The sequence below is a fragment of the Neoarius graeffei genome, chromosome 26, assembly GCF_027579695.1.
Source record: "Neoarius graeffei isolate fNeoGra1 chromosome 26, fNeoGra1.pri, whole genome shotgun sequence".
NCBI lineage: Eukaryota > Metazoa > Chordata > Actinopteri > Siluriformes > Ariidae > Neoarius > Neoarius graeffei.
The window spans coordinates 35,533,450-35,559,536 of NC_083594.1; the positions used below are offsets into that span (position 1 = coordinate 35,533,450).

At 45.0% G+C, this 26,087-nt stretch overlaps 1 protein-coding gene across 1 annotated transcript in view; it reads left to right on the forward strand.

The window, feature by feature from the left end:
- Window positions 1-26,087, forward strand: part of alpl (alkaline phosphatase, biomineralization associated) — a 177,633-nt gene that overhangs the window by 104,400 nt on the left and 47,146 nt on the right. Inside the window, exons 3-4 of the mRNA XM_060909801.1 lie at window positions 13,119-13,235; window positions 14,888-15,003. Of these exons, the coding sequence (XP_060765784.1) occupies window positions 13,119-13,235; window positions 14,888-15,003 (233 nt within the window). The remainder of the gene's footprint in view (window positions 1-13,118; window positions 13,236-14,887; window positions 15,004-26,087) is intronic.

Sequence of the window (26,087 nt, forward strand, 5' to 3'; positions counted from 1 at the left end):
AAAGCGCTCTCTCGCTCTCTCCCTCTCCGAGGCTGCCTCAGCCTGTGCGGAGCGGGGACATATAGAACGACTTTGGCGTGGGAATCCTGGTTCCCGCTATAATAGATTGTTACGGAAATAAATGTTAAATGAAATATGCATCCCACGCATTCCTTTCCACAGGAACTTTGCTCACAACGTTTCGGTCGTGGCTAACGCACTGTCCTCCTTACCACAAGTGCAACGTTTCGGGAACAATACGGAAAGGACAGTGCGCGGGATTCATCTTTCCTTGAACAATTACCCAGAGACTTTTTAAGAATAGAATAGAATAGAATAGAAAGCCTTTATTGTCATCACACAGAGTATAATGAAATTCAGAGCTGCTCCATAAAGTGCACACACACATAGAATAAAAAGAAAAGGTATATTCAAAATACAAAAACGTAGTGTGACGAAAAAAATGTGCAGGTTGCTGCACTGCTATTTCAAATGGCTATGATAAACTCCCCTGCCTCTATGCCCTATGGACAGTCTGGCTAATGTACACGAACACACTTACACGAATTTGTACTGCTCATGAACGTGTACATGTTCACAAGCTGACCATTAGCTTAACCCTGAAACAGAACAACAGGGTAGGAAGCTGCTTATGTTATTCAGCATCACGACTGCAAAGTGCACAATCAACTTACTACTACTGATATACAATATCATTAAACTTGATGTAACTACATTGCTTACCAGCATTCACATAAGAATTTCACAATAATAAACTGAATCCCTAGCTACATCTGCAACGGCTAAAATCCTCCTACCGCTCACTCTCGTGGCTAACATTGGCTAACGAGGAGTTTAGCTGCTATCACCAAATAACAACACATTAATAAACTTACTGGGCAGAATGGATCTTCAAATGCCGGACGAAATTGGAGGTCGTGGTCTGGCTGTCAGAAATCGTCACGTTGCAAATCTTGCACTGCGCCGTTCGTCGTTTACCTTCTAGGCAGTAGCCCTTGAAGCCGAAAGTGATTACTCTTGGGATGGCTGATGATATGATGTGAAATCTGTGAACACATCGTGGCATGGGGCGTGCCGGTATATAGCCCGCGCAGAGAGCGTGCCTGATGGACAGGGCGGTGACAACGCAACGGCAGTGCAATCAAAATTACTGAAGTATGTGCATATTACATTTTATTTTCACAATAAAAACACGATGGAAATAACACTCAAGTCACTCAAGTCATCGTGTGTCAAGTCAAGTCAAGTCCCGAGTCTTAAACTTCCAAGTCCAAGTCAAGTCTCAAGTATTTTCATGTTTTGTCAAGTCAAGTCACAAGTCATGAAAACAGTGACTCGAGTCAACTCGAGTCCAAGTCCCCAAGTCTCAAGTCCCCACCTCTGCAGTTTTGTGCATCTGTCCACACTAGCGAGAAATGTTTGCGGTTTTCTTTCACGGTAGTTGAAATGCGCGTGCGCGAAATGTTTCCGTGGTTACCGAGTAACTTCCTTCCGAGAATATGGCGGATGAAACAACGTGTGTGTGCTTTTTGTTGTCAATGTACAGTCTGTATTTCTGGTGGTCATTTATTCAGTCGAATCATATAAAACGCGCGAGGCAGTTGAGAAAGAAACAAAGAAAACTGTAACGGTTCAGCGTTCGTGGGTGGAGCACAGAGGACGGCAGGACAGAGATCAGGTTTGACAGCACATTTTATTGCTACACTTTTCAGGTTAACAATTATGTATGCACTTTTCAGATACACACACACACACACACACACACACACTCAGCGCCTGGTTCAGCAAGAGATCCTCTGCTCTCGCTCTCCCTCCTTAAGTAGGGCGTGGTCACTGGGAAGACACAAACACAGGTTAATTGCTCTCAGGTGTAGTGATTCTGCCACTCACCTTCCCTGACTCCGCCCTCCTGTCACAGACCGGCGCTTGACCACGCCCCCGCTGCCACATACCCCCACCGCCCGACTCAGGCCGGGCGGCCGTCCGGCCTGCAGCCGACTCCCCCCCCACCTTGGCGGGAGAGGAAGTCCGCCACGACCATCTGCGCCCCCAGCCTGTGGACCACCTTGAAATTAAAGGGTTGGAGTGCCAGATACCAACGGGTGATCCGCGCGTTGGCATCTTTCATGCGGTGGAGCCACTGGAGGGGCGCGTGGTCCGAACAGAGTGTGAAAGGGCGCCCCAGCAGGTAGTACCGGAGGGCGAGGACCGCCCACTTGATGGCCAGACACTCTTTCTCTATGGTGCTGTAGCACCCCTCACGCACCGACAGCTTCCTGCTTATATATAGGACGGGGCGGTCCTCCCCCTCCACCTCCTGGGACAAAACCGCCCCCAGCCCTCTGTCCGACGCATCAGTCTGCAACATAAAGGGGAGAGAAAAGTCAGGGGAGTGTAGAAGTGGCCCCCCACACAGTGCAGCCTTTACCTCTGAAAAAGCCCGCTGGCATTGCTCCGTCCACTGGACCGGATCTGGTGCCCCCTTTTTAGTGAGATCAGTCAGCGGGCTGGTGACGTCCGAATAATTAGGTATAAACCTACGATAATAGCCAACCAGCCCCAGGAACTGTCTCACCCCCTTTTTGGTCTTGGGCCTCGGGCAGGCCGCAATCGCTGCGGTCTTATTAATTTGGGGACGCACCTGCCCGTTGCCCAAGTGGAAGCCCAGATACCGTACTTCCACTCGCCCAATCGCACACTTCTTTGGGTTGGCTGTGAGACCCGCTTGCCTCAGCGACCTAAGGACGGCCCTTAGGTGTTCCAAGTGCCTCGGCCAGTCATTACTATATATGATGATGTCATCAAGATAGGCGGCCGCATAGGTGGCGTGGGGGTGGAGGACCCGATCCATCAGCCGCTTAAACATAGCGGGCGCCCCAAACAGCCCAAATGGAAGTGTGACGAATTGGTGTAACCCAAACGGTGTGGAAAAGGCCGTTTTTTCTCGGGATAGTGGAGTCAAGGGGATCTGCCAATATCCCTTCGTCAAATCCAGTGTCGAATAAAAGCGAGCCGTGCCTAGTCGATCGAGCAGCTCGTCAATACGAGGGATTGGGTACGCGTCAAATTTAGACACCGCATTGACTTTCCTATAGTCCACACAAAACCGGACCGACCCGTCGGCCTTGGGTACCAAGACCACCGGGCTGCTCCAGTCACTGTGGGACTCCTCGACGATGCCCATTTCGAGCATGGTCTGAAGTTCTTCCCGAACCACCTTTTTTTTGTGTTCGGGTAGCCTGTAAGGGCGGCTACGCACTACCACCCCCAGGGGCATCCCGATGTGGTGCTCTATGAGGTTAGTGCGACCGGGCAGGGGCGAGAACACATCCGAAAACTCGGTCTGCAACTGGGCGACCTCCGTGAGTTGGGTCGGGGAGAGGTGGTCTCCACAGGGGACCGGAGAGGTACGTGATGCCAATGTCCCTTTTTGAACCTCCGGCCCCAGCTCCGCCTTCTCCGGAACCACCAACACCAACGCCACGGGGACCTCCTCGTTCCAGAGTTTAAGCAGATTGAGGTGGTAAATCTGTAGCGCCCCACCCCTGTCTGTTCGCCTCACCTCATAGTCGACGTCCCCGACTCGCCGTGTGACCTCAAAGGGTCCTTGCCACTTGGCGATCAATTTGGAGCTCGACGTGGGCAACAGTATGAGTACCTTATCTCCCGGTGTGAACTCTCTAAGGCGCGTACCCTTGTTGTACAGGCGGGCTTGCCGTTCCTGGGCCTGCCGCAAATTCTCCTGAGTTAGGTGGGTGAGCGTGTGGAGTTTTGCGCGCAGGTCCATAACGTACTGAATTTCGTTCTTACTTTGTGAAGGTCCCGCCTCCCAATTTTCCCGCAGCACGTCCAGGATGCCGCGCGGCTTACGCCCATATAATAATTCAAATGGGGAGAACCCTGTGGAGGCTTGGGGGACCTCTCGCACTGAGAACAGCAAGGGTTCGAGCCACTTATCCCAATTACATGCGTCCTCACTTACGAATTTCTTAATAATATTTTTGAGGGTGCGGTTGAATCGTTCCACTAAACCGTCCATTTGTGGGTGATACATGCTGGTGCGGATTGGCTTAATCCCCAATAACCCATACAGTTCGCGCAGTGTTCGTGACATAAACGTAGTGCCTTGATCAGTCAGAATCTCTTTCGGGATTCCAACTCAGGAGATGACGCGGAAGAGTGCCTCTGCAATACTGCGTGCTGAGATATTGCGCAGAGGCACTGCTTCCGGGTATCGCGTTGCATAGTCCACCAGAACTAATATAAAGCGGTACCCTTGTGCTGACCGATCTAATGGCCCGACGAGATCCATCCCAATTCTCTCAAATGGGGTCTCGATTAACGGTAGAGGGCGCAAAGGCGCTTTTGGAATGGCCGCTGGGTTTACTAACTGGCATTCGCGGCATGCCGTACACCACCTACGGACATCGCCGCGAATCCCCGGCCAATAGAATCGGGCCATTATTCGGGCTAGTGTTTTATCCTGGCCCAAGTGTCCAGCCATGGGATTAAAGTGAGCCGCCTGGAATACCAATTCCCGGCGGCTCTTCGGAATCAAAAGCTGCGTGACTCGCTCTTTAGTTTGAGTGTCTTGTGTCACTCGGTGTAATCTATCCTTCATAATCGTGAAGTAGGGGAAGGACGGGGTGGCGTTCAGCTGGAGCGTTTGACCATCGATTACTCTCACTTGGTCAAACGCATGCCGCAGAGTCTCGTCTCGTGACTGCTGTAATGGGAAATCCGCGAGGGATTCCCCAATAGAGAGAGGAGGAGCTGGCGGCTCCTCACTCTGACGTGGAGATGGCGTAGACGGCTCTGTGACAGCTGCTCCCACCAAAGCGACCCCGGGACCTCCCCCTGTCAAATGGCAGGACCCACTCTCTACTAGGCGTGTCATTAAACCCCGAAATCCCGGCTAATCAGTCCCCAAAATTAGAGAGTGGGTAAGGTGGGGATTAACCGCTGCCTTCACTATAAATTTTTCCCCTCTGAAAATAATGTGGACCGACACCAAAGGGTAGCTGTGAACATCCCCGTGCACACACAACACCTTCACCCCTTGTGCTCCCCCCAATGCCTCGTTTTGAACCAGGCTTTGGCGAATTGAGGTCTGATTACAACCAGAATCCACCAACGCCTGATATGTAGCCCCTTGGATACTCACCGGTATGCGATATGCTCCGGCCCGATCGAGGGCGGCCTCTGGCGCGTCGGGGATCCGAACCACCGCGCCCACTTCCATTGCCGTGCACTGCTGTTGAAGGTGGCCCGGCTCCCCGCAGCGCCAGCAAACCGGCCCGGGCTTTCCCTCTGCACCGGTGATCTGGAGCTCACTCACCTGAGGTGGGGGAGAGACAGACACAGAAGGGAGAAACGGGAGGGCACCGCGGGTGCGGCAGGCCGGCTGGGGAGGTGCCGGCCCCCGCCTCCGCGGAGGGGGAATGGGGCGAGGACGGGACACAGGAGGAGGGGGAGAGAGAGAGAGAGAAGAGGAGAGAAGAGAAGATGCCATCTGCTGTCCTGCCACCGGGACAGCCGCCAAATGGTCCTCCGCCAGCTCGACTGCTCGATCCAGTGACACCGGGCGGTGGCACCGGACCCACTCCGCAGTTCCTGCTGGCAAGCGAGCGACGAACTGTTCCAGCGCCACCTGGTCGGGGATTCCTTCGGCGTCGCGGTTGTTGGCCCTCAGCCACCGCCAGCAGGCGTCCCGGAGCTGCTGGCCAAACGCGAACGGCCGGCCGACTTCCTCCAAGCGCAGCGCGTGGAAGCGCTGATGCTGCTGTTCTGGAGTGTGCCCTACGCGCTGGAGGACGGCCCGGCGGAGGTCCGCGTAGGCCAGCCGGCGGTCGACGGGGAGCTGTAGCGCGGCCAGCTGTGCTTCTCCCGTGAGCAGGGGGAGGAGGCACGCCGCTCGCTGCTCCATCGGCCACCCCGAGGCTTCGGCGACTTGCTCAAAGAGCGTGATGAACGCCTCGGGGTCGTCCTGCGGGCCCATCTTGGTGATGGTGAGGGGAGACGGGCCCGCGGTAGGAGCGCTGGTGGGCCCCGCCGACGCGAGGAGGTGCCGGAACGCCTGGCGATCTTCTTGTTGGGCCAACACCAGGACCTCGAACCGCTCTTCTTGCTCCTTTCGGAGGGTGAGTAGCGCCTAGTGCTGGCTTTGCTGGGCCGTGGCCAGGGCGTGGATCAGTTCAGCGAACGGGGAGGACTCCATGGGGCTGTGAGGCTGCTGTGCTCCAGGTCCCGGGTTTCGGCACCACTGTAACGGTTCAGCGTTCGTGGGTGGAGCACAGAGGACGGCAGGACAGAGATCAGGTTTGACAGCACGTTTTATTGCTACACTTTTCAGGTTAACAATTATGTATGCACTTTTCAGATACACACACACACACACACACACACAGCGCCTGGTTCAGCATGAGATCCTCTGTTCTCGCTCTCCCTCCTTAAGTAGGGCGCGGTCACTGGGAAGACACAAACACAGGTTAATTGCTCTCAGGTGTAGTTATTCTGCCACTCACCTTCCCTGACTCCGCCCTCCTGTCACAGACCGGCGCTTGACCATGCCCCTGCTGCCACAAAAATGAATCTCCCTTTCTCCACCCTCACTTTCTCCCTCTTCCCTTCTCTTCCCCTCCCTTTCTCTCCCTTTTCCCCTCTTCCTCCTTTCTTCCTCCCTCCTTTTTCCCCCCTTTCTTTGCTCCATGTAGCTCCACGGTCGTTTTGAGCCATTTTGACGTTTTATTTACAGCTGGAAAGCACGTGCGTATTGCCGGAAGAAGTAGGAATGGTTCATTATAATAATAATAATAATAATAATAATAATAAGTTCAACTTATATAGCGCCTTTCAAGAAACCCAAGGACACTTTACAATTATAGACAAAAAAGGAAAAAAAAACAATAAAAAATAATAAAATAAATAGATGAGTAAATAAAAAATAAAAGTAAATATAGCTGCAAGCAGCAATGTGGGGGCCAAGCAACATATTAGCCTAGTCATCAGGCCAGCAGAATGCACTTGGGCCAGGTAATGCCCTTGTGCAGCTTAGTCCACAGTTGCTATGTACCAAGTTTGGGAGAAATTGGTCAAAAATTGAGGGAGGAGAAACATTTTAATTGATTTTCACGAAATTCAAAATGCCGGAAAATCCGCAAGGCAGAATATGACTTCATAGGGTGCAATGGATTCGGCTTGACCCACGGATTCCAGAGATAGTGGAATTTTGTTTCTACCCAAAAAGCATCATGAGATATGAGCCAAAAGACGTTTTCCCTAGTTATAGCGCCCCCTAGCAGCCAATTTGTTCCAAATATTTTGTGGGCCTTTTTGGAGTGGTGTGGCATAATGCTACCAAGTTTCGTTAAGGTACGCCAAAGGCCGGCCAAGAAATGACCACACTTCCGGTTTTGCATCAGCGCAGCCAAATTTGATTGGCTGCCATGGCAAAACGCTGACGAAATTCAAAACACTGAGCATAACTTTTGTGCGGTTTGGTCCACTTATCCTTTGCACCAAGTCTGGGAAAAATTGGTCAAAAATTGAGGGAGGAGAAGCATTTTAATTGATTTTCACAAAATTCAAAATGGCGGAAAATCTACCAGGTGGAATATGACGTCATAGGGCGCGTTGGATTCCGTTTGACCGAGGGATTCCAGTCATACTAAGATTTTGACGATCAGATGTACGGTTCAAAAGTAACAAGCAGAAATGTACTTCCAAATTTGATCTGTTGGTGGCGCTAGAGAGTTTGAGGTGGTGAGTTGAAATTTGCTGAGAAGAACCTGGAGGCAGCCTAGAATCAGTGTGCCAAATTTCACAACCTCTCGTCAGACGGTTCTATGGGTTGCCTTAGAAATTCATTGATTTTAACATAATTCAAAACGGCGGAAAATCCGCAAGGCAGAATATGACGTTCTAGGATCCGATGGATTCGGCTTCACCCAAGGATTCCAGAGATACTGGAATTTTGTTTCTACCCAAAAGGTATCATGAGATATGAGCCAAAAGTCAATTTTCCTAGTTATAGCGCCCCCTAGCGGCCAATTTGTTCCAATTGTTTTGTGGACCTTTTTGGAGGGGTGTGGCATCATGCCACCAAGTTTCGTTAAGGTAAGCCAAAGGGCGGCCGAGATATGAGCACATTTCCTGTTTTGCATCTGCGCAGCCAAATTTGATTGGCTGCCACGGCCAAACGCTTAAGAAATTCAAAACACTGAGCATAACTTTTGTGCGGCTTGGTCCAATTATGCTACCTACCAAGTCTCGGAAAAATTGGTCAAAAACTGAGGGAGGAGAATCATTTTAATTGATTTTCACAAAATTCAAAATGGCGGAAAATCTACCAGTTGGAATATGACGTCATAGGGAGTGTTGGATTCGTGTTGAGGGAAGGATTCCAGCAATACTAAGATTTTGACAATCAGATGTACGGTTCAAAAGTAACAAGCAGAAATGTACTTCCAACTTTGACCTGTTGGTGGCGCTAGAGCGTTTGAGGTGGTAAGTTGAAATTTGCTGACCAGAACCTTGAGGGAGCCTAGAATCAGTGTGCCAAATTTCACAACCTCTCGTCAGACGGTTCTATGGGTTGCCTTAGAATTTCATTGATTTTAACATAATTCAAAACGGCGGAAAATCCGCAAGGCAGAATATGACGTCATAGGATCCGATGGATTCGGCTTGACCCATGGATTCAAGCGATAGTGGAATTTTGTTTCTACCCAAAAACCATCATGAGATATGAGCAAAAACTCATTTTTCCTAGTTATAGCGCCACCTAGCGGCCAATTTTTTCCAATTGTTTTGTGGGCATTTTTGGAGGGGTGTGGCATCATGCCACCAAGTTTCGTTAAGATAAGCCAAAGGGCGGCCGAGATATGAGCACACTTCCTGTTTTGCGTCTGCGCAGCCAAATTTGATTGGCTGCCACGGCCAAACGCTTATGAAATTCAAAACACTGAGCATAATTTTTGTGTGGCTTGGTCCACATATGCTATCAACCAAGTCTGGGAAAAATTGGTCAAAAATTGAGGGAGTTGAAGCATTTTAATTGATTTTCACAAAATTCAAAATGGCGGAAAATCTCCCAGGTGGAATATGACGAGATAGGGCGATTTGGATTCGATTTGACCGAAGGACTCCAGAGATACTAAGATTTTGACGATCGGATGTAGGGTTCAAAAGTAACAAGCAGAAATGTACTTCCAACTTTGACCTGTTGGTGGCGCTAGAGAGTCTGAGGTGGTGAGCTGAAATTTGCTGAGAAGAACCTTGAGGCAGCCTAGAATCAGTGTGCCAAATTTCACAACCTCTCGTCAGACGGTTCTATGGCTTGCCATAGAATTTCATTGATTTTAACAAAATTCAAAATGGCGGAAAATCCTCAACTCAGAACACGACGTCATAGGGTGCGATGGATTTGTCTTGACCCAAGGATTCCAGAGATAGTGGAATTTTGTTTCTCCCCAAAACGCATCATGAGATATGAGCCAAAAGTCATTTTTCCTAGTTATAGTGCCCCCTAGTGGCAAATTTATTCCAAATTTTTTGTGGGCATTTGTGGAGGGGTGGGGCATCATGCCACCAAGTTTCGTTAAGATATGCCAAAGGGTGGCAGAGATATGAGCACACTTCCTGTTTTATGTCTGCGCAGCCAAATTTGATCGGCTGCCACGGCCAAACACTTGTGAAATTCAAAACACTGAGCATAACTTTTGTGCGGCTTTGTCCACTTATGCTATCAACCAAGTCTGGGAAAAATTGGTCAAAAATTGAGGGAGTTGATGCGTTTTAACTGATTTTGACAAAATTCAAAATGGCGGGAAAACCGTATGGGCGGAAAATGACGTCATGGGGTCCGTTGGATTCGTCTTGGCCCAAGGATTCCAGGGATACCAAGTTTTTGAAAATCGGACCAACAGTTCAGAAGTTACAAGCAGAAATGTACCTGCAACTTTGACCTGTTGGTGGCGCTAGAGCTTTTAAAGGAGAGGCCTGAAATTTGCTGAGAGGAATGTTGACACTGTCTAGAATCAGTGTGCAAAATTTCACAACTTTTTACCAGACGGTTCTATGGGCTGCCATAGACTTGCAGAGGCGGAAGAACGTTGAATAATAATAATAAGGACCAGTAGAAACACTATGGGTGCCTTCGCAGCTTTGCTGCTTGGCCCCCAAAAAGTCCACCAAGTAGGGGTCAGGATGTAATTCCCGTGGTGTAGCAGCCACAGTCCCACCAAAAGGCGCATGAAAACGAGTCCCACATCTCCAGCACCGCCGCCGTGACGCCGTCAGCCACATTGCTCAAACACCACGCCATGGATCCACAAAGCGAGCAGAGAAGCTCCGCCACGCAGAGCGCTGGTGTGTCCCAAACCGCCTGCACAGCCGGCGCGACACCACCGAGCAACATCGCTCGGAACATCACGCCAAGCATTAAAGCGCAGAGCACTGGACAACCACGAATGTTAAATGAGCAGCGAGCTCACTGCAGTCCACAGCTGGGAGCGCAGGCATCACTCACAGCGAACCAAGGCCTAGAGGGAACCAACGCTCAAAACTGGGTCCGGAGCTACACCACAACCGGCGGACAAAACACTCAAACAAACATCAAAACTACACAAACACACAAAAAAAATAAATAAAATGAAAATTGAAAAAGAAAGAAAATAAAAAAATTAAAAAAAAAGCTCTGGTGAGAAGCGGCAGCCAGAATGCGCACGACGTACTCTCAACCAGAAACGGAAAAAAAAAACATTACGCATGCGCATTATATTTGTATCGATACAGAACCGCTTCATCTGTCCACACTACAGCGAAGCGCTACAGTACCGATACTGTACCGGTACGAAACCCATACGTTTGTGGGTTTCGTACTGATACAGTTATACCGCTACAGTACCGGTATAGTTGCTAGTGTGGACAGGTGTTGCAGTACGAAAGTAGTTTCGTATCGGTACAAAATCCCTAGTGTGGACAGGATAAGTGATACTTTGCAATGAGTGTTTGTGTAGAGTCTATTTATAGCAGACGGTGATGTGGAAGTAACAAGAACCATGTGAGAATATTTACTCAATATTCTGGAGAATCTGTGCAGTGCACGGTGGCCATGTTGGAAGACCACTGTGCATTATGGGAAGTGGAGTTTTGGGTATGAGGTGACGCGACATGAAGATCACGGGCATCCAATAGTGGTTTTCAGCCTTGTCCATTGCGTACATTGATTTCTCCAAATTCTTTGAATCTTCTTTTAATGATATTATGTACTGTAGATGATGTGATCCCCAAATTCTTTGCAGTGTTACATTGAGGAATGTTATTCTTAAATTGTTGCACTATTTGTCCATACAGTCTTTCACAGAGTGGTGAACTGCTCCCCATCTTTACCTGTGAGAGACTCAGCCTCTCTGGGATGCTCTTTTTATACCCACTCATGTTACTGATGTGTTGCCAATTAACCTAATTATTATTATTATTATTTTTTTAACCTTACACAAATTTTCCAGTATTTTATGCCCCATCTCAGCATTTTTGAAATGTGTTGTTGGTATCAAATTCAAAATTAGAATATATTTTTCAAAAACCAATAAAATTTCTTAGCTTAAATACTTATATGTTGTCTTTGTACTATTTTCAATTTCTTTTCAATTAAATACAGTGTTTCCATGATTTGCAAATCTTGGCATTCTGTTTTTATTTACATTTTACACAATGTCCCAACTTTCTTGGAAACAGGGTTCTATAATTATCAAGTAATTTATTGAGCTCTGTACTTGATTGATTTCTGCACACACTTGGAAAAAGTTAGATCATCTTTTTTGTTACAGTATTTCTGACAAATAAATGAAAGATTATGTTTTCAGAACTACATGTCTCTCAGTTGTTTTGCTTTTTAATTTTTATAACTATGCAGGTGGCATGGTGGTGTGATGTTTAGCACTGTCGTCTCACAGCATGAAGGTTCTGGGTTCGCATCTCATGGCCGATGGGGGGGGGTCTTTTCATGTATGTTCTTCCCATGTCTGTGTGGGTTTCCTCTGGGTGCTCTGGTTTCCCTGACAGTTCAAAGACATGCAGATATGGTAAAATACCCAGCCACTGGGGTTGCACAAGCCAGTGCATAATTAGTGCCAGTCCCAATCGTGGCTCAGGTGGATAAGGCGCCATACCATGGGTCCGGGGACCCGGGTTCAATTCCGACCCGAGGTCATTTCTCGATCCCTGCTCGTTTCCTGTCTCTGCACTGTCCTATCCAAATAGAGGTGAAAAAAGCCCCCCCCCCAAAAAAAAATCTAACATTAACTCTTTCTTTTTAACAGAGGCCACTTCTGACCAAATATTTAAAATAAAACAAAAAAACCCTCCTGAATTCTTAAAATAATCAATTTAAGTAGTTCAAAAACCTTATTGACACTTCCAAGACTACATAATAAAACCTACAGTATAATAAAAATACATGTTTCTTGATTATATCATCTTTGAAAAAAAATGTAGCTTGTAACTTTGACATTAGGTTTTATTGTTTCATCTCATCTCATCTCATCTCATCTCATTATCTCTAGCCGCTTTATCCTTCTACAGGGTCGCAGGCAAGCTGGAGCCTATCCCAGCTGACTACGGGTGAAAGGCGGAGTACACCCTGGACAAGTCGCCAGGTCATCACAGGGCTGACAAGGTTTTATTGTTATTCTAAAAATGTTTTGCTTGCTTAGCATCACTTCAAAAAGTGAATGCAGTCTCAGGCTACCTTACTTCACAGTGTGAATAATAACACAAATTTTTACCCTGCCATCATGTGCTAATTTATGTTTACGTATGTTATTCACTGATGAGAGGCTTAAGTCCCCTGCAAAAGGCAGAGAGATTATTATTTATGCTGCCATGTCATTTTCCTCCTGGTTCACCAATGATACAGGACTTTAGTGGTTATGTCATGTCTTGTCTTGAATAATGGTATAGGTGGCATAATTATTTATTTGGAAATTAATTTTTTTTGAGGCATAACCTAACATATTTAGACATAACATAACATATTTAGACTTTTTAAAATTTTTGATAAACATTTCCTTGCTGATATTGAAGGCAACATGTTCATATGATTTGGTGCTCTGCAGATCAGGAGAAGGATCCTGAATTTTGGAACTCATGGGCACAGCGTACATTGATGAAGGCTCTGAAGAAAGAGCATAACACAAACATTGCCAAGAATCTTATCCTCTTCCTGGGAGATGGTAAGTGATATTAGTGGCCCTGTAAATCTGTATATCTCATATAATTTATTTTAGATTGTTTCAAGTTAGAAATTTATGGTTGGATCCAAAAAACACAAGTTCACTTCTGAGGCAGGTGGTTTTTTTGCATTATTTATTTAAAAAACTACTACAAATGTTATGTTGTATTATGTTTACTAATATAGACAAATGTAGTCAAAATAATTTTTAATATTAAATACTTTATTAAAAATTATCAGAAGTATTTGGTATGGCCACCAATTGTCTTAATCTAGATATTTAGGCACTGCCTAAAAGCTGTGCTCCTGATGAGTGTCTGAGCAAAATATTTGCAAGAGCACAAAATCAACCTGTAACCACAAATTGGCCTAGTGGTTAGCGTGTCTGCCTCTTGATCGGGAGTTCTACTCACGGTTGGGTCATACCAAAGACCATCATAAAAATGGTACCGTCTGGCAAGGCACGCTGCAACTCAGATGCGAGTGAGGAGTCAAACTCTCGCAGTTACCAGAGGACTAGCCCCCACTGTAACCCTAGCTATGTAATAGGCTGGGGGCTACAGAAACAGAGCTCAGCACCACATGGTGTGGGAAGAACTTTGATTTGAAAATCAACCTGAATAGAATAATAATATTATAGCACATGAAATGTATGTTATGTTATTCTAGTATATGTTTAGGCGAGTGTTGTTTTTTTTTGTCTACATGATGTGTACATGAATTCCAGTGACTCATTTCAGAGAAATATGAATCCCTGCTGAAAATGCTATCACGCTGCATTCAAAACAAGTTACAAGGAAACTTTACTTTTTATCTTCCACATAAAATCATGTAATCCACATAAAATATCATTATTTTAGGCATCCAAAAATTGCTAAAATAAATAAATAAATAAATAAAACCAATGTGATTCAGTTTAATAGATGATGCACTATGGCAGAATGCATTTTTGTGTGCAGTTTTATATAGACTAGCACTACTGGGTTAAGCATACTATATAATATGAGGCGCTCAATTTAACACGTCTGTGTATCAAGCAATACATTTAACAGATTGCATAATGAAAGAGGCTATTCTTCATAAAATTCTGCTTATATCATGTGAGGTGTTAGAAAAATTAAAATGAATCAAGCCCACACTCAGGAGAGGCTACAAGGGTTTAACACTAACCAATACACAAGTATACTAGTCAACAAGTGCAGTAGCATATTAGATTGAGTTAAGCAGCAATGGATATGCAAATTGCCCCAAGTCATTGGCTTCCTGGTAAGTTATGACACTGAATGCCAGTGAGTTGTGGGCAGAAATGTTAGTGTGAGAGAATTTCTCTGTTGATTATGCTTCCTGTGTGCAATGGTATTGCAGAATACTAAGTATCTTACTATTACAAGGCAGTTTTTCACAAAACATGAAACAAATTAGGTCAAAACCAAAATCCCTATAATTTATTTTTGCTTCAATATTAAACATAGTTCATTGGTTTCTAATTGCAAGGATGTTGACTTCCAGCTCTTAGATAACTGATTCTTTTCTGTCTGTTATTTTTTTTAGCCAAATTATTTTAAGAAACACATAAGCATCCCTGTTGCATATGCTATTATATGCATAATATGGTGAGTCACAGTGAAAGGTAATGCTCTAAACTTTGTCTAGGTATGGGTGTATCTACAGTGACAGCGGCGAGAATCCTGAAGGGTCAGCTAAGCGGCCACTATGGAGAGGAGGGTCAGCTGGAGATGGACAAATTCCCCTATGTGGCCCTGTCTAAGGTTTGGCACCACACCTCTTTGTCCCATCATTGCTTTCCTTTGTGATCCTAATCCATGCTGTGACCTAATGGCCCTTGTTGGCCACTGAGTGTCTATTGATGTCTGAATGCACATGAGGTAATGTCCACGTCTGTTAAATAAAGCAGATGAAAACAAACCGGATACCATAGTGGGGGTATATTTTCTCAGAAATCAGAAACACACAGGGTCATTAAGAAGTCTGACTGTTAATCAGTATGTCTGACCTGTCTGGGTATATAATAAGGATGTGTACAGTCTCATCACAGAACACCATCTAGTTTTCAGTCATTTAGTCATACAACCCTGATTCCAAAAAAGTTGGGACAAAGTACAAATTGTAAATAAAAACGGAATGCAATGATGTGGAAGTTTCAAAATTCCATATTTTATTCAGAACAGAACATAGATGACATATCAAATGTTTAAACTGAGAAAATGTATCATTTAAAGAGAAAAATTAGGTGATTTTTAAATTTCATGACAACAACACATCAAAAAAGTTGGGACAAGGCCATGTTTACCACTGTTGCCCCTTTTCCACCAAAGCAGTTCCAGGGCTGGTTCGGGGCCAGTGCTTAGTTTGGAACCGGGTTTTCTGTTTCCACTGACAAAGAACTGGCTCTGGGGCCAGAAAAACCGGTTCCAGGCTAGCGCCAACTCTCTGCTAGGCCAGAGGAAAGAACCGCTTGCTTCAGCGGGGGGGCGGAGTTGTTAAGACCAACAACAATAACAAGACCGCGAAAGATCGCCATTTTTAAGCGACGAGAAGCAGCAGCTGTACAAACGCAAAGTCATCCATTATTATTATTGTTGTTATTGTTGTTGCTGCTGCTGCTTCTTCCGTGTTGTTTTTGCTTCGATATTCGCACCAAGGTTTATGCAAACGTAGCGACGTAACTGATGTATACAACGACGTAATGACGTGGCTTCCCTTAGCACCGCGAGCTATGGAAAAGCAAACTGGTTCTCAGCTGGCTTGCAAGTTGAACGAGTTGTGAACCAGCACCAGCACTGGCCCCGAACCAGCCCTGGAACTGATTTGGTGGAAAAGGGGTATGTGAGACATCCCCTTTTCTCTTTACAACAGTCTGTAAATGTCTGGGGACTGAGGAGACAAGTTGCTCAAGTTTAGGGATAGGAATGTTAACCCATTCTTGTCTAATGTAGGATTCTAGTTGCTCAACTGTCTTAGGTCTTTTTTGTCATATCTTCCGTTTTATGATGCACCAAATGTTTTCTATGGGTGAAAGATCTGGACTGCAGGCTGGCCAGTTCAGTACCCGGACCCTTCTTGTACGCAGCCATGATGCTGTAATTGATGCAGTATGTGGTTTGGCATTGTCATGTTGGAAAATGCAACGTCTTCCCTGAAAGAGACGTCGTCTGGACGGGAGCATATTTTGCTCTAGAACCTGGATATACCTTTCAGCATTGATGGTGTCTTTCCAGATGTGTAAGCTGCCCATGCCACACGCACTAATGCAACCCCATACCATCAGAGATGCAGGCTTCTGAACCGAGCGCTGATAACAACTTGGGTCGTCCTTCTCCTCTTTAGTCCAAATGACACGGCGCCCTTGATTTCCATAAAGAACTTCAAATTTTGATTCGTCTGACCACAGAACAGTTTTCCACTTTGCCACAGTCCATTTGAAATGAGCCTTGGCCCAGAGAAGACGTCTGCGCTTCTGGATCATGTTTAGATACGGCTTCTTCTTTGAACTATAGAGTTTTAGCTGGCAACGGCGGATGGTACGGTGAATTGTGTTCACAGATAATGTTCTCTGGAAATATTCCTGAGCCCATTTTGTGATTTCCAATACAGAAGCATGCCTGTATGTGATGCAGTGCCGTCTAAGGGCCCGAAGATCACGGCCACCCAGTATGGTTTACCGGCCTTGACCCTTACGCACAGAGATTCTTCCAAAATTCTCTGAATCTTTTGATGATATTATGCACTGTAGATGATGATATGTTCAAACTCTTTGCAATTTTACACTGTCAAACTCTTTTCTGATATTGCTCCACTATTTGTCGGCGCAGAATTAGGGGGATTGGTGATCCTCTTCCCATCTTTACTTCTGAGAGCCGCTGCCACTCCAAGATGCTCTTTTTATACCCAGTCATGTTAATGACCTATTGTCAATTGACCTAATGAGTTGCAATTTGGTCCTCCAGCTGTTCCTTTTTTGTACCTTTAACTTTTCCAGCCTCTTATTGTCCCTGTCCCAACTTTTTTGAGATGTGTTGCTGTCATGAAATTTCAAATGAGTCAATATTTTGCCTGAAATTTCAAAATGTCTCACTTTCGACATTTGATATGTTGTCTATGTTCTATTGTGAATACAATATCAATTTTTGAGATTTGTAAATTATTGCATTCCGTTTTTATTTACAATTTGTACTTTGTCCCAACTTTTTTGGAATCGGGGTTGTAGACTGTCAGCCTGGAGGACTTAGACTAAGATGTTTTTTTTTTAACAGTGTAAAGTACTGTAAATGTCCAGTAAATGAAATAAATTGTAAAATATATTGACAGGTAATTGCTATATCTCATCTCATCTCATTATCTGTAGCCGCTTTATCCTGTTCTACAGGGTCGCAGGTGAGCTGGAGCCTATCCCAGCTGACTACGGGCGAAAGGCGGGGTACACCCTGGACAAGTCGCCAGGTCATCACAGGGCTGACACAAATGGCCCTTTTCCACTACCCTTTTTCAGCTCACTTCAGCCCGACACGGCTCGCGTTTCGACTACCTTAGAGCAGCACGACTCAGCTCGCTTCAGCCCTGCTTAGCACCCAAAACTCGCACGGTTTTGGAGTAGGGCTGAAACGAGCCAAACCGAGCCGAGTGGGGCTAGGGGCGTGAGGAGACACTCCCCTGTCCACTGAATGGTGAGGAGGAGTGTCCTCACATGCCCATACACGCCCCGCGAGCACGCTGGGATCTGTAAACACTGTAAACCCGGAAGAAGAAGAATTACGAATTACGAGAATTTCTGAAGCCTTATGCGCCTCGCCTCATCTATACGCTCTTGCCAGTATCAGTTGGCGTTGTCGGTAACAACAAGCCACAGCACCAAGACCAGCAACACTAACGACTCCATGTTTATTGTTTACTATCCGGGTCGTGAGACTACCGCTTAAAAGATCACTGATGTCACTGTTTGCGCCGCCTAACGACATCACGTGACATCCACCCACTTTCGCTAACTCTACCCAATGTGTCCACCCACTTCCAGCCAGCACGGTTCAGCGCGGTTGTAGTCGAAATGCAACTCCAACAGCCCCACTCAGCTCGACTCAGCACGGCACGGCTCAGCCCAACTCAGCCGCGTTGGTAGTGGAAAAGCGGCAATAGACACAGACAACCATTCACACTCACATTCACACCTACGGTCAATTTAGAGTCACCAGTTAACCTAACCTGCATGTCTTTGGACTGTGGGGGAAACCGGAGCACCCAGAGGAAACCCACGCGGACACGGGGAGAACATGCAAACTCTGCACAGAAAGGCCCTCGCCGGCCACGGGGCTCGAACCCGGACCTTCTTGCTGTGAGGCGACAGCGCTAACCACTACACCACCGTGCCACCCCTAATTGCTATATTTTAAAATAAAAATAAAAAAATCCACATTTGCTTATTTTGGCTGAAATTGACTTATATTTGAGACAGGATACAACTGAGCAGTTAAAGACTAAGAGTCTTGCTCAAGGACCCAACAGTGGCAGTTTGGTGGCACTGGGATTTGAACTCCCAGATCTGTAGCTCAAAGCTTTAAAGTGCATATCACGGGTAAATTCAGGAGCAAGATCAATGTAATTCTCCTATTTTATATTAAACTTTGGTCAAATATCTGTCACATTTTGCATTTTGTGCAATTTTTTTACCTTGCGCAATACCAGAAAAAATCAGTTGAAATCAAGCCATTTGAGGCGAATTTGTCTGCCTCTGAAAAAACTTGGCATTTGGATTTCCTGGCAAACATTGATTTTCATGACGTCACGTGCGGGACGCCTCCTTCTGAATCCTACGTCAGCACTGGTTTGCTTATGAGAAAACGACCTGGTGGTTTTCTGCAAATTTCTTTAACGTTATCACGTAATTATTAAAATGGTTAACAGATGTATTGTAGGAGGGTGTAGCAACACCAATCATGATGAGTACTCATCGTTTTCCAAAAGACCGGACAATGAGAGAGAAATGGGAGCGCTTCGTGCGAGGCACCCGGAAAAAGCCAAGGACCAAGCAGTGCCGAGAAAAAGACCAAGAAAATCGGCAATTCTCAAGTTGACTGTTGCCAGGGTAAGAAATAAGAGAGACTATACTGTAAATTAGGTGTTCCTGTGTTTGTGTGGTACACGGATAATTTTATTTATTGACACACACAAAAGTAAACAACACGAAAGCGCTGGGCGATAATACACTTACTTAGATTAGATTAGATTAGATTAGATTAGATTAGATTAGATTAGATTAGATTAGATTAGATTAGATAGAACTTTATTGATCCCTTTGGGAGGGTTCCCTCAGGGAAATTAAAAAGATACAGTCCACAGCCTGGTAAAAAGCAGCCAAAGTAGAGTCCAAAGTTGCATGGTTAAAGTCCCCAGAAATTATCATAAATGCCTCAGGGTGCTGTGTCTGCAGCCTTGCTGTGACAGAGTGAATCCTCTCACATGCAGCGGCTGTGTCTGCCCTCGGAGGGATGTAAACACAGATGGTGATGCTAGCAGCTCCAAGTCCGGGCAACATAAGACTCTCTTTACAGAGAAATGTCCCGGGTTACACCAGCGGTTGTTCACGTAAATGATGAGTCCTCCACCTTTGCCTTTCCCGCATGCTTTAGTGTCTCTGTCGGCTCTCACAGCAGTGAATCCCCGCAGGTCCACATTAACATCCGGTACAAGGTGTGTTAGCTATGTCTCCGTAAAAATATATAAGCTGCTCTCCCGGTAAATCCACTGGTTGTTCAGTGCGGATAGCTCGCCGACCTTATTCGACAGCGAGTTCACATTCCCCATGATTATGGAGGGTTCGTAGCACCGCCGGTTGTCCGCTAGCCTAACCTTTAGCTTAGCCCCGGCTTTGCAGCCCCTGGGTTTCCTCCTCAGGTCCGCCGGGATGGGGTGTCGTATCCCGGCTTGTCCCATTGTTTTCAGGGCCAGCAGCTCCTCTCTCGAATAAGCAAGAAAACTGGCTCCTGGTTGCATGTTCAGGGTTCTCCACAAGAGGTTTTAGAGGGGCGGGCCGCCCTCCTTTCTGTGATTCCCGCCCCCGTTTAATTTCTGCCGCCCCTTTACAAAAGGAAGAGACGTCCCTTTGTTTTCTTTGTGACAGATAGCCTTTCTCTGTTGGAGTACCGACAACGCGGCAACACCCGAGTGTGAAACTCATTTACCAGCAATTAGTTTAGTCAGTCTGACGATTATAGTCTAAGAAAAGCGTTTCACACTTCGGCGTTTTTGACACATTGTTCTTGCGCCGGGAGATAACACGCTGTGGCAGCGGGGGCGTGGTCAAGCATCGGTCTGTGACAGGAGGGTGGAGTCAGGGAAGGTAAGTGGCAGAATCACTACACCTGTCGTTAATTAATGTGTTTGTGTGTCTTCCCAGTGACCGTGCCCTATTTAAGGAGAGAGAGCGAGAGCAGAGGGAGCTCTCTCCCGAACCAGACGACTGATGTGTATGCGTGTGTCTGAGCGTGTGTGAGAGTATATATGAACGCTGAAAAGCTGAATAAAAGAGAGTTTTGTGAACTCAGTTCTGGCCTGCCGTCCTTCTGTGCTCCACCCACCTACATGAACTGTCACAGTGGTGCTGAAACCCGGGAGAGCATAGAAGGACGGCAGGCCAGAACTGAGTTCACAAAACTCTCTTTTATTCAGCTTTTCAGCGTTCATATATACTCTCACACACGCACACACATCAGCCGTCTGGTTGGGGAGAGAGCTCCCTCTGCTCTCGCTCTCTCTCCTTAAATAGGGCGCGGTCACTGGGAAGACACACAAACACATTAATTAACGACAGGTGTAGTGATTCTGCCACTTACCTGACTCCGCCCTCCTGTCACAGACCGATGCTTGACCATGCCCCCGCTGCCACACACGCCTTTATAATAACGTGTGAATCGACACCAAGTTCGAGATAACTGATTGTTATTGTCGGCAGAGAAATAAAGGATAAAAACAAAAAGTTCAAAGTTGGTGCGGCAAATACAGCCATGGAGCAGTGTAAATATACTTAAAACAACATCTTTTCAATGTACTTTACTCTCTAAAAAAATTATTTTTTCCAGTGGTGCCTGCAATTACATTTCCATTTCAAACAATGTCAGCTTTTGTGGAGCAGTGTGAATATAGTTAATACAAAAACTTCTGTACTTTTCTGTTCTTTTTTTGTAGTTTGCTAAATAAAAAAATATTTTTTCCAGTTCCATTTCAAACAGTGTGTCTGAATATGTGTGTAATGTTTGCTGTATGATGTGTTTTGTACCAGTCCAATTGATTCCTCTATTCTAAATGATTACTATTTGAGAGTATTTTATGCAAATGACATATGTAAAATTTATGCAAATTTGTTTCAAGGTCATCCGATTGACCCCCACCCCCCTATATTTTCAATCCCTGGAGAACCCTGATGTTAAAGTTAAAAATATCCATGGGATATGAAGAAAAACACACTGTGTCTTCGTAAGAAGAGTAGAAAAGTAAAAAGGTGGAAAAAAAGAGGTTTAAAGAGCTAAAACTACAGAGCTACTGGAGAGGCAGCCGTCTCACACAGCGCCCAAGGTCACATTTTTCTTTCCATTTTACTTCACGTGTATCAAGGGATATGCGTGTCAGGGCTTGAGATCTTGGGACCTATCAAACACATTAAATGTATATACAACCCTGCTTAGCCGATTCCATGTGTGTAGCTTATGAAATCTTTCTCCTACAGTAGCCAGTACTCTTCTAAATGAAGAAATATATAAATACATAATAGTAATTAGAAAAAATATGATTTACGTAACAATAGATAGGTAGATGAGTATTGATACATGAATCCATGGGTTTAGAAGCTCAGGCGACAATTCCATATTTCAATGCAAAATCGCTAGCTGCTAAACTTGGTCTACACAGACTGCACTGAATCCATGCAAGCTCTCTCAGCCTTCTGGCGGATCCGTACGTGATGTCACGAATCTGGCTCCAGACTCCCTTGGGATTTTTCCAGACACATTTTATTTTATTTTTTTTTCTGCTGTAGACAGATGGCCTTGTGCAAAATTACCCTTCTGGATGAGTGTGTAAAGGGACATACTTTCATATTAAAAAAAAAAACCATGAAATTGGTCCAGGATATGCACTTTAACTCCTGAACCAACATGTCCCTCAACTGTCTTCTACTGATTCAACCACTTTAACCATTACTGCTTTACTAAACCAGTTTTACTAGGATATAAACATAAAAAGTAAATATGGTTTGTGTTTGGCTAAAATACTTGCCAAGATAAAGGGCACAGAAACAACCCTCTATTTGGAGATGTCAACATATGTTTTTAAACCGATCTAACTCCCACATAAAAAACACAAGATACCCTACAATGAATTACATTTTATGGTATTTTACCATAAAGCCAATATTCGACTCTAAATTGTCCAATAATTTACCAGTTGATTTCTGGTAAAATAAAACAGTATTTCACTATAAAATTAATACTAAATGGACTTCTGGTTGAGCGTCCATGAGGAAAGCAGTGTAACACCAGGGCTCCCCGATCATCAAAGATAACACTGTATTTTGTCAAATGATTAATAGTTATTAGTATGTGATAACAGGCGTTATTAATAGATTAGATTAGATAGAACTTTATTGATCCCTTTGGGAGGATTCCCTCAGGGAAATTAAATATGCCCAAAGCAAGACAAAAGAATGTTTCACAGGCAAAAGAGTGGAGTCATTTAGCCGAAGAAGAGCCGGTCGAAGGCGACACAGATAGCCATTCTGACGCAGGGAAGCTACAGGTGGCTACAGACATGGCTAGCTTGCAAGTGATACTACAGGAATTGAGAGACTTTCAGCGTGAAAATGCAGACACTCTCTGAGAAATATGAGAGGATACTAAGGCAACCAACAGCAAAGTGGACGAAGCTGAAACATGAATCTCAGAGACCGAGGAAAGAGTGCAAGGGTTGGAAGAGGCCATGAGGGAACTGCTAAAGCTACAGGCCAGGCTGGAAGCTAGGCTAACAGATCAGGAGGGAAGAGCAAGAAGGGAGAACATAAGAATTCACGGCATAGAGGAAGGGTCGGAGGACAATTAGTCATGAATGATAGTATTTGTGGAAAATCTGCTTAAAGCATATATGCAGAGTCATGGCCTCACTTTTGTTTATAAATGCCTTGAGACCTCAAGAATGGCACAGGAATAGTTTTAAGTGTTAACAATAAATCTAATATAGTAATTTTTACGATTAAAGTGATTCATATAGGCAGCAGTCTGAATGAATGACCTTGACGTCCGTAATGTCACAGCAGGAAGTCTATCGGTCTCATCACCATTTCTGCTATACTAAAACACAGAGCTGACTGCAACTCTGATCCTCCATTTTGAGCTAATTTATCGCCATGCCACGTAGATGTGTTTTTGGCCGGTGCAGCAAAATGACAGAAGGTGGATTTATGCTGCATTCATGGCCCAAGAATGTTCAAACTGCAAAGATTTGGATGTGTTTTGCGAGAAATTCGCGAACACATTGGACAGCTATGAAGTGGCCTCTCCGCTGCTCTGCACATTTTACTGAAGACTCGTACGAAACCTCTGATCTGTTGAGGAGCATTGACTATAAGCCTGTATTGAAAGAGGGTGCAGTCCCAACAATTAAAGAAAAATAAAACAAGAAAAGGAAAGTATTTATTTTCTTTTTTTAAAGTGAGTTCAGTTGCACCAGTCCTCCTGGAGCGTGAGCCAAGGGTTCATATCTGTGAAGATACTCAGTCATCCAGGTACATAGTAATCTGTGGTTGGTAGAAGAGAGCAACTGGACTTGCTTGAAGATTCTTGAAGACGTTTCGCCTCTCATCTGAAAGGCATCCTCAGTTCTGTCTGACTAATAAGGAGTATCAAGTATTTATCCTCTCATGGATCATGAGAGGATACATGAGAGGATAAATACTTGATACTTCCTATTAGTCAGACAGATGATGATCCATGAGAGGATAAATACTTGATACTTCCTATTAGTCAGACAGAACTGAGGATGCCTTTCAGATGAGAGGCGAAACGTCTTCAAGAATCTTCAAGCAAGTCCAGTTGCTCTCTTCTACCAACCACAGAGCCAAGGGTTGTTGTTAAAACCCGGGACGGAACGGGACGGGACATATCACTCGGGCAGTGACCTCCCCGTGGTTGTTGCTAAAACCAGTGACATCCCGTTCCATCCCGGGCTTTAGTAATTGCCTGAGCTGAGCAGTAATGACAGAATACACAGTATGGAGAGAATGAGTGTAGCAGCCATCTTATTTCTAAACTGGATATTGCTGCCATCTTGCCCTTACGTGGAAGAAGTGAATGAACAGAGAACTGAACGAACAACTGAAAGTCAGATAGTTTCAAAACAATCGGCCACAAGATTGGCCTTCAAGAAGCGAGAACACAGACGGGTAAGCTTCAACTCTCGTTTGGATAAAAAAACCCAACAAAAACGACACGTTGTTTACCTGCATTTAGATTAATACATGTAACTTTTATTGTGTGTTTAAGTTACCGCTATAGGATTATTTAATTTGCTTCAGAATGTGATTGTCTCAGTTCATCTGATTATTTAATTAGCCTTTTACGTTTTATCAGTGAAAATACATGCATGTACATCTATGTTGCATAAGTTATAACACCTGTTTTAATGAGAGTCAACCCACAATCAATGAAGTCAAATCAGTCTTAGTTGAACAAGTCGGTAATGGTATTTCTTACTTTCACCATAAATGTTTATTTATATGACTTTGGTCTATAGCTGTAAAAGGCCTCGGCCTTAAAACCGGTTCCTGCTGTGACGTTACGCACTCAGGCATGGCTAGCTCAGCGGGGCAGCTCAAATGCCAACTTTGCGGTCGATTTTTAACTCTCAAAAATATATATTTTTTATTCCCATTTATGCAGCATACAAGAGTCAAGGATGGAGATACTATCCACTCAGAAATTTATTTAAAAATAAAGGTTCTGCGTATCTGCTTTAAGGACAAACTGAAGTTGCCTCATATTGACAACCTCAAGATTGAGCACACACACTGTGCCTTGGATCACCAACCAAATCTCCTCCGAGATCCACAGTTGTCAAGTTTTCAAGCAGTAAAACTAAAGAAGAAATCTTAAAGCTGATATGGCAAAAAAAAAGGATTTCTGTACCAAGAGAAAAGAGTTTTTGTGGCCTATGACCATGCGCCGGAAATCCTCAGGAAGCTTCGGGAATACACAGAGGCGAAGAAAGTGCTGAAGGAGAATAAAATTCAGTTTCAAACTCCTTTTCCAGCCAAAATGAGAGTGTTCTGCAAAGGAGAGACATGCCTGTATAACTTGGCAGAGGAGGCCACCAAAGACATGGTGAGGAGAGGTCTCCTGTGACGATATACAGACCATCAGCAAGCTGGGTTGACAGAATTAAAAACCTGATGTGGCACAAGACCCAACCCTCAAGAGGAGACATACAACAGGCAGAAGGTCAGCGGGACGGTTATAAAAATAGACTGGACATTTTCAGGTGGGAGTGACCAGTGGACTTGATTTTGTTTCAGTGCGGATTTTTCACGATAAGGAGGTAAAACTCCTTCAATTGGTGAGATACATTTGGAGAGAGAAGTGGGATGTTTAGCAGTGAATGTGAGACAAACAAGTAATAAATATCTGGCATAGGTTATGTTTGGGCTAGGATAAGGACATTAATAGTATGGAGGACTTGATCGGGGAAGGACTGACCAGCTAAAAGCAGGAAGCACTTTGTATCATTAAAGGAGGGCCCTTCACAACCAGGGATGTATGGAGGCTTTCCTTCTGAGCCAGCAGAAGATCTCGGCTCTTTC